Genomic DNA, 8010 nt, shown 5'->3' with positions numbered 1-8010 from the left:
TATAACTAGAATCCTTAATTAACTCTGGTACATTTCCTAACCTTTCTCTTAGATTTTAGAACAACGGGCTGACTGTCTAAATACATTCCTGAAATACTGTCTTATTATCTGTGTTATTATCAAATAGCCTTATTATTAGGAAGAGAGCCTACAAGAAAATTTTGTTTTTTGACCAGAATGTGAGCAGTCACAACAAAAAGTAGAGGCAAAGAAGCCCTTGGACCTACTCCAATGAGTTGAGCCAGGGGTGCGTAACTGGGGCAACTGAATCTCCTATTGGATGTTCCTGTTAAATATCCTGATTTATCAACCCTAATAAATTGGTAAAACCAGGCCCCAGGTGTGCCCCATCCCCACTGGGACACCTGGAAGCTTCCAATAAATGTCTGGTTTTTACTTTATTGTTCTAACACGGTTGCAAGGGGTTTTTTCTCTTTTGATTATAGACCACAAGGGGATGAGAGAAGAAGAACAGGAATTGTAATCCCAGAATCACAGAACATTCTGAGTTAAAAGGGACAGAGATGATCATCCAAGGAATGTTTGAACATTTACAGAGACTCCAGAACTGTAACTTTGGGTGGTCAGTCTCTCTGCTGGGAGCCTCCCAAAGGGCCCTCAGCCACTCCTCAGCCCTGGACAGCAGCAGCATCACCTCTGCAGGGCCCAGCAGGGCTCTCCTGAGCTGCCCTTGCCCACCTGCACACAGAGCCTGCCCCAGCCAGGGCCCTGCACACAGGCAGGTTTCTGTAGGGCCAGGGCCAGGGCACACAGGGTGGGACAAGGCTCCTCTCAGGAGGGAATGTCCAGGCCCATGGAGATGCTCAGGGAGGGAGAGGGGGCTGAGGAGAGCAGTGCTGGGGGCAGGAGGGCACTGCTGGTGTGTGGGAGGTGCCGGGCACAGCTGGGCACGGGAACACTGTCCTGAGTGCCCGGCTGTCTCTGCCCTGCCCTCTCAGGCACAGCACCACAACACCTTCCCTTGTTTCTGCACTGCCCTGATATTGTCACTGTTATCTGCTGCTCTCAGGGAGGCTCTGGCATTTGCAGCAGCTGGGTCAGGCACTGCCCCTGGCATTCCTGCCAGGCAGGGGGATCCATGGGAATGGGGTGTCCAAGCTTCCCTGGCACCTGTGGGGCTGAGGGCAAAGCAGTCCATGGGAAAGGGGAATGAGCTGAGCCCACTCCCTGAGATCCCATCATGGGCACAGCCAGGGATCTCCTTGCTGTTCCCTTCCATGCTCTGAGCTGCCCTCCTGGGTGCAAATCTGTGCCAGAGCCTCTGGGACTTCCCTGAATGTCCCACAGGGAAGGGCAGAGCTGCCACAGCTGAGGAAATGCTGCTGGGTTTGCCAAGGGAGCCATGAGTGTCCTTGGCACAAGGGGGTGCTGAGATCTTGCCCAGAGACCTTGAGAGAGAGTGAGATATTCAGGGATCCCTCTGCTCTGGGCAGGGTCTGGTTTATCCCAGGATGACCGCAGAGTGTGATTGTGCTCTGACTGCAGGCAAAGGTGCAAAGCCAGGGCAGCTGGGAACAAGCCCATCCAGCCCCTCACCTTCCCTGAGCCACAGGGAATTCTTTGGCTCTCACATCTCTCAGTGGCAAACTTGGAGTACAGCAGAAATGCTGGGGATTTCTGACCTCAAAAAGCCCCAGGAAAGATATATTGGTAGGAAAACAATTCCTAAAACCAACTCCTCCCTTTAGAAATGGGAGTGCAGATGCCACCAAGCCTGTCTGCATTAGGAGTGATTCCCCTGACAAATCCTGAATACCAGCCTTGTCCCTTTTCCACATGGCCACAAACCCAGGGCAGTGGGGCAGGGATGGCTCCTCAAGAGCCCCCACACACATACCTGGCTGCTCCTGGCACACTCAGCCAGAACAACTGGAGCTCAGGCAGGGACCTGGGTGAAGGTTTTCCCAGAGCAGGAACAAGGATGGGTGAGTCCCAGCAGGACAGTCTGCAGGGAATGGCCCAGGTTTGGCTCAAAGCAGCCTCTCCTGACTTGTCACTGTCCTTTCTCCATGATCAGGACCCCAAGTGCAGCCACAGCAAATGTCCAACAGCAGCTCCATCAGCCACTTCCTCCTGCTGGCCTTGGCAGACACGCGGCAGCTGCAGCTCCTGCACTTCTGCCTCTTGCTGGGCATCTCCCTGGCTGCCCTCCTGGGCAACGGCCTCATCATCAGCGCCGTAGCCTGCGGCCACCACCTGCACACGCCCATGTTCTTCTTCCTGCTCAACCTGGCCCTCAGCGACCTGGGCTCCATCTGCACCACTGTGCCCAAAGCCATGCACAATTCCCTCTGGGACACCAGGACCATCTCCTACACAGGATGTGCTGCTCAGCTCTTTTTCTTTATGTTCTTCATCTCAGCAGAGTTTTCCCTCCTGACCATCATGTGCTACGACCGCTACGTGTCCATCTGCAAACCCCTGCACCACAGGACCCTCCTGGGCAGCAGAGCTTGTGCCCACATGGCAGCAGCTGCCTGGGCCAGTGCCTTTCTCTATTCACTGCTGCACACAGCCAATACATTTTCCCTGCCCCTGTGCCATGGCAATGCCCTGGGCCAGTTCTTCTGTGAAGTGCCTGCAATCCTCAAGCTCTCCTGCTCCCAATCCAGCCTCAGGGAACTTGGGCTCATTGCAGTCAGTGCCTGTTTAGGACTTGGCTGTTTTGCGTTCATTGTTTTCTCCTATGTGCAGATCTTCAGGGCTGTGCTGAGGATCCCCTCTGAGCAGGGACAGCACAAAGCCTTTTCCACCTGCCTCCCTCACCTGGCCGTGGTCTCTCTGTTCCTCAGCACTGGCACATTTACCTACCTGAAGCCCTCCTCCATGTCCTCTCCATCCCTGGATCTGGCCCTGTCAGTTCTGTACTCAGTGGTGCCTCCAGCCCTGAACCCCCTCATGTACAGCCTGAGGAACCAGGAGCTCAAGGCTTCACTGTGGAAAATGATGACTGGATGGTTTCAGAAACATTAAACTGCTGGCCAATTTCTGCAAATCACTTGTAATAAAAGTAATCTTTCAAGCTTCTTGTAATTAGGTTGTGGTGGTATTTTTTCTTTGGTTTAGCTATTCATATGGTCCAAAAAAAAATGTTACTCTTTGTGCCATTTCTCATTTTGTGTTACTCCACCTTCCCTGTGGCCACAGACTGTGTCAATGAGGGGCTGTGCTCTCGGTGGCTTTAATGGAACTAAAGGATCTCCCAGCAAAGTTTTCTGCAGAGATGCCCTTTTGTTCCCTTCTCTGGAGCTGCAGTAGCAATGTCTGTGTGCAGAGCTGGGGGCAGATCAGTGCTGGCCCAGCAGCTGTGCCCAGCAGCAGCAGCACTTGGTGTTGCCAGTGCTGCTCCCGTGGCCCTGCCCCGCTGCCCTGGTGGCCCTGGTGTTGCTGTAGGGCCTGAGTGCTCTCGGGGCCGGGCACAGCCCTGGGGGTGGCAGTGCCAGGGCTGCAGCAGGGACAGGCCATGGGCACTGCTGGGGCAGCGCTGACACCTCAGGCCAGGCCCTGGGGGCTCCAGGCTCCTTGCCCAGGCTCTCTCAAGAACACAGCCAGGCCAATGCTGAGCACAGAAAACCCCCGTGAGCAGCCCCAGGGTGGCCATGGGCAGGCTGGGGGCAAACAGCATGGCTGGTGCTCTGCAAGGGCCCTGGGGGAGATGGGAAGGAGCAGCAGAGCAGGGGCTGATCCATCCCCAGTGCACTGGACAGCCCAGGGCAGCGTCCCAGAGCGTCCTCATGGAGCTGCCAACAACATCCCCCCTCTGCAGCCCTGGCCTCTCCCCCAGCTCACACAGGTGCCCCATCCTTGCAGGCACAGACACGGCAGCACTGGCTCAGGAGCCCCTGTTTGCATTGCACAGAGCAGGGGGAGCACCCCCATGCTGTTGGTGTGGGGACATGAACCTGAGGGAGCACAAATGCCATCAGCCCCTGGGGCCAGCAAGGGCTGGGAATGGCAGGGAAACCCCTCAGCTTTGTCCTGGCCTCTGCAGTCAGCCAGAAAGTTTGTTCCCATCAGCTGGGAGTGTCCTGTCCCACTGCAGATGCTGTTACTCAGAGCCAGGGCTGCCTGGCAGGCAACCCCAAACTGCCCTGAGCATTTCCTTGGCTTCACCTTTGCTTTCCTTACTCTTCCTGCTACAAATTTCTTCCGTTTGCCCACTCCTCTTCCCTCCCCTGCAAACAGCCCATCCCTGTTTGCCTCTTCCTCTCTGGCCCCACTCCCCATTGCAGTTCCTGACTTGGCACCATGGGAACGTCCCTTGGGGAGCAGGATCATCCCACAAGTGCTGCAGGAATTGTCTGCAGGCTCCAGCAGTGCCTCCTGCTGCTCCCCTGCCAGAGGCACCCCAGGCCAGGGGGGCACATCTGGGCTGCTGTGTCTGGCTCTGGGGCTCCCTGTTCTGGGCAATGAGGAGGAGCTGCAGAGGCTCTTCAGGACTGACAGGATGGGCTTTGGGGCTGGCAGGAGAAGCTGAGGGACCTGGGCTGCTGGAGCTTCTGAAGAGGAGGCCCAGGGCTCATCCTGCAACTGCTCCAAGGGTGGTTTCAGAGAATCACAGAATCAGCAGTGTTGGAAAAGACCTTGGAGATCATCCAATCCAACCTGTGCCCTGACACTGCCTTGTCTCCCTTGAGCCTCCTCTTCTCCAGGATAAACAACCCCAGCTCCCTCAGCCACTCCTCACAGGACTTGTGCTCCAGACCCCTCCCCAGCCTTGTTGCCCTTCTCTGGACACACTCCAGCCCCTCCATGTCCTTCCTGAACTGGGGGCCAGAACTGGACACAGCACTCGAGGCACTGCCCAAGCAGTGCTGAGCACAGGGGAAGAATCACTGCCCTGCTCCTGCTGGCCACACCATTCCTGAGCCAGGCCAGGAGCCATTGGCCTTTTTGGCCACCTGGGCACACTGCTGGCTCATGTCCAGCCTGCTGTCCATCAGTCCCTGCAGGTCTCTCTCTGCCTGGCTGCTGTCCAGCCACTCTGTCCCCAGCCTGTAGTGCTGCAGGGGTTGTTGTGGCCAAAGTGCAGGACCCAGCACTTGGACTTGTTAAACCTCACCTTGTTGGATTTGGGCCCCGGATCCAGCCTGTCCAGGGCCCTGTGCAGAGCCCTCCTACCCTCCAGCAGATCCACACTCTCACCCAGCTTGGTGTCATCTGCAAATCTGGTGATTTTCCTCTTCTATTTCACACATGTGATAATCATTTCCCCAAAATCATTAACATATTTCCCCTCCCCTTTACCCATGCCCTTTAGTCCTGGGGGTGTCTCTGGTGGTCCCTGGTGGTCGTGGACCCCAATGTTCCAGTGGGCCTGGCTGAGCTGGCAGGACACTGAGGCTGGTTAACTTCCAGATCCCCTTCTCACACAATGGGCATTGTGTGGTTTCCATAGGCCTGGGGTTTTGGAGAACAAGCTCCAGGTGTCAGCTCACCTGGTGGAGACAATTTATCATCTGGTAACATGAGGTCATAGAGTGGGCTATGACATCACAGAGTGGGTTATGTGAGGTCATTGAGCAGCTATGACATCATAGACTGCCTCTGTGACATCACAGGGCAGAGGTCTGACATCACAGTGCAGACTATGACATCACAGACTCTGGTGTGACATCAGAGACCAGCTCTGTGACATTAGAGAATGGTCTGTGACATCACAGAGAAGACTGTGACATCACAGGGCAGAGGTCTGACATCACAGAGCAGACTATGACATCACAGACTCTGCTGTGACATCAGAGACCAACTGTGTGACATCAGAGAATGGGCTGTGACATCACAGGGCAGGCTGTGACATCACAGAGGGGCTGTGTGACATCCCAGCAGGGCTGTGTGAGGTCACTGGGTTGGTCACTCTGCCCCAGATCCCCCTCACAGTTTCTCCCAACAAGTCCAAGGCTGTCCATGCCCAGCGGGGTCCCTGTCCCCCGGGATCCCCCCGGCCCACCTGGAGCCACAGCCTCCACCCAAGGATGTTCCACAGGATCCACTCCAGAGCCTGACATGGGGACAAGGGGCCAGGGCTGTGTGACCAGGACACAAAGTTCATGGATTATCCAGGTCACTGTGGCCTGGGTTGGGTTCCCCAGGGCAGGAAAGATGTCTGGCAGCTGGAGCAGGGTCTGGGAAGGGCCTCCAAGGTGGGGCTGGAGCCCTTGGGCTGTGAGCAGAGGCAGAGGGAGCTGGGCTTGTCCAGCCCGGAGCAGGGAAGGCTGAGGGGCTCCTCATCCCAGCCTGGCAGTGCCACCAAGGAGGTGATGGAGAACACAGAGCCAGGCTCTTCACCGGGGGGCCTGGTGGGAGAGAAAAACCAATGGGTGGGAGGGGAAAAAGGGGAGAGCAGCCAGGACAGGAGGAGATGAAATGAGTCAGGCTGGTTTCAGCATTTCCTCAACACCAAGAGCAGCCTGACCTCTCTTCTCCATCCACCACTGACAGCTTTGCAAATCAGGATTGTTTGAGCTGTTTTGCCCTCACTCCAGGATGAGCATCCTGATACAAGAACTTAATTGTGTTTATATCTATCTCAGAACCATGTTTGTCTAAAATTAATTTTGGTATGGAAATCACCTGTGGATGGTGCACTCATCAGACACTGCTGGGACATTGCACATGGCTCAGGGAAGAGCATGACTGTTATTAAATTGTGTCCTGTCCAACCATGGTCTGTTGGCCATGAAGAGAAACTTTCTGTGCCTCCGAGTCTCACCAGTTCCTGACCCCCAAAGGACACAAACCTGATGAGTTGTGGTTCCCACTCCAGTGGTGGCACTTGCACCTCCCTCCATAGCCAGAGCAGAGCTCCCCTGTCCCAGAAAGTCCCTGGCAATGCAGGGATGAAGGAAACAGAACAGGCTGTGGGGATCAGGGGCAGGGCAGTCAGGGATTTGGGGTGGTTGTGAGCCCAGGGCAGGACCCGGCCCTTGGCCCTGGTGAACCTCATCCCATTGTCCTGGGCCCATGGCTCCAGCCTGTCCAGATCCCTCTGCAGAGCTTCCTGCCCTCCAGCAAAGCCACACTCCCACCCAGCTTGGGCTCACCTGGGAACTGACTGAGGGTGCCCTCAATGGCCTCATCCAGATCAGCAATAAAAAGATTTCACTGACCTGGCCCCGGTCCTGAGCCCTGGGGACAGCCCTGGATGTGACTCCATTCCTCAGCTGCTCTGAGTGCCAGGGCCTGGATGAGGGAAATGGTGGGGATGTGTTTCAGGAATGCAAAGGGCCAAGGCCTGAGCCCCAGCCCCTGGCAAGGCAGATCCTGTCCCTCCCTCCTTGCTCAGGGCTCTTCCCGGGATGGGCACTGGGATGTGGGGATGGGCAATGCCAGGGGCAGGACCATGGAGCGGCCTCTGCCAGGCTGCTGAGCAGGGACAAGGAGGCAATGAGGCCCCAGGGCTGCCAGGGTCACTTGTCCCCTCGTGGCCTCAGGCCCAGGGCCAGCAGCCATGGCCAAAGTGCTGCCAAGGTTGGCTCTGTCAGGGCCTGGCAGCTGCTGCCCATGGCTGTGCCCTGTGCAGCCCAGGCTGTCCTACGGTGTCCCTGCCCTGGCCTCTGTCCCTGCAGGCTGTGCTCATCCCCCGGCTGCCCCACCTGGCTGGCCCCTTCCTTTGCTGACAGCTCTGCCTCCTGCCTGCCTCTGCCTGCCCACACAAAGCCTCAGCCTTGATACCAAAAGGGTTAATTCAATTTTTACCATGCCAGTGAACTTTTAGCACAGGACCAAGGCATGCAGGGGCTGCTTTCCCAAGAAGGATGGTTGGAAGAGAAGAAGAAGACATCTGGCTAAAGAATGCAGTGATAGATAAAAGCAGGACTAAATCTGGGAACTTGGGGTGGGTTTTATGGTAATGGGTAAATTGTAATACACATTTAGCAACTCTATATAAGCAACACACTGGAGAATTACATGTCCACATAAGGTTAGGAGTTATCCCTCACTAGACCTCAGGCCTGAATAAATGATCCCCTCTTAAATAGCAAATTA

The 8010-nt window shown here is 55.9% G+C and overlaps 1 protein-coding gene across 1 annotated transcript; it reads left to right on the top strand.

Annotated features, from left to right (window-relative positions):
* Positions 1–2048: 2048 nt before the first annotated feature.
* LOC132334762 (olfactory receptor 14A16-like) lies at positions 2049–3054 on the top strand. Its single transcript, XM_059860876.1, has one exon. The coding sequence runs from the start codon at positions 2062–2064 to the stop codon at positions 2992–2994; it is 933 nt and encodes a 310-aa protein (XP_059716859.1). The 5' UTR covers positions 2049–2061; the 3' UTR covers positions 2995–3054.
* Positions 3055–8010: the final 4956 nt, after the last annotated feature.

This window comes from Haemorhous mexicanus, chromosome 16 (genome assembly GCF_027477595.1).
Source record: "Haemorhous mexicanus isolate bHaeMex1 chromosome 16, bHaeMex1.pri, whole genome shotgun sequence".
Taxonomy (NCBI): Eukaryota; Metazoa; Chordata; class Aves; order Passeriformes; family Fringillidae; genus Haemorhous; species Haemorhous mexicanus.
The sequence above is the reverse complement of the archived record's forward strand: the minus strand, read 5'-3'. Positions and strand labels throughout refer to the sequence as shown.

Coding starts and splice junctions, on each gene's coding strand:
- LOC132334762 (XM_059860876.1), top strand. CDS start 2,062: ATGTCCAACAGCAGCTCCATCAGCCACTTCCTCCTGCTGGCCTTGGCA.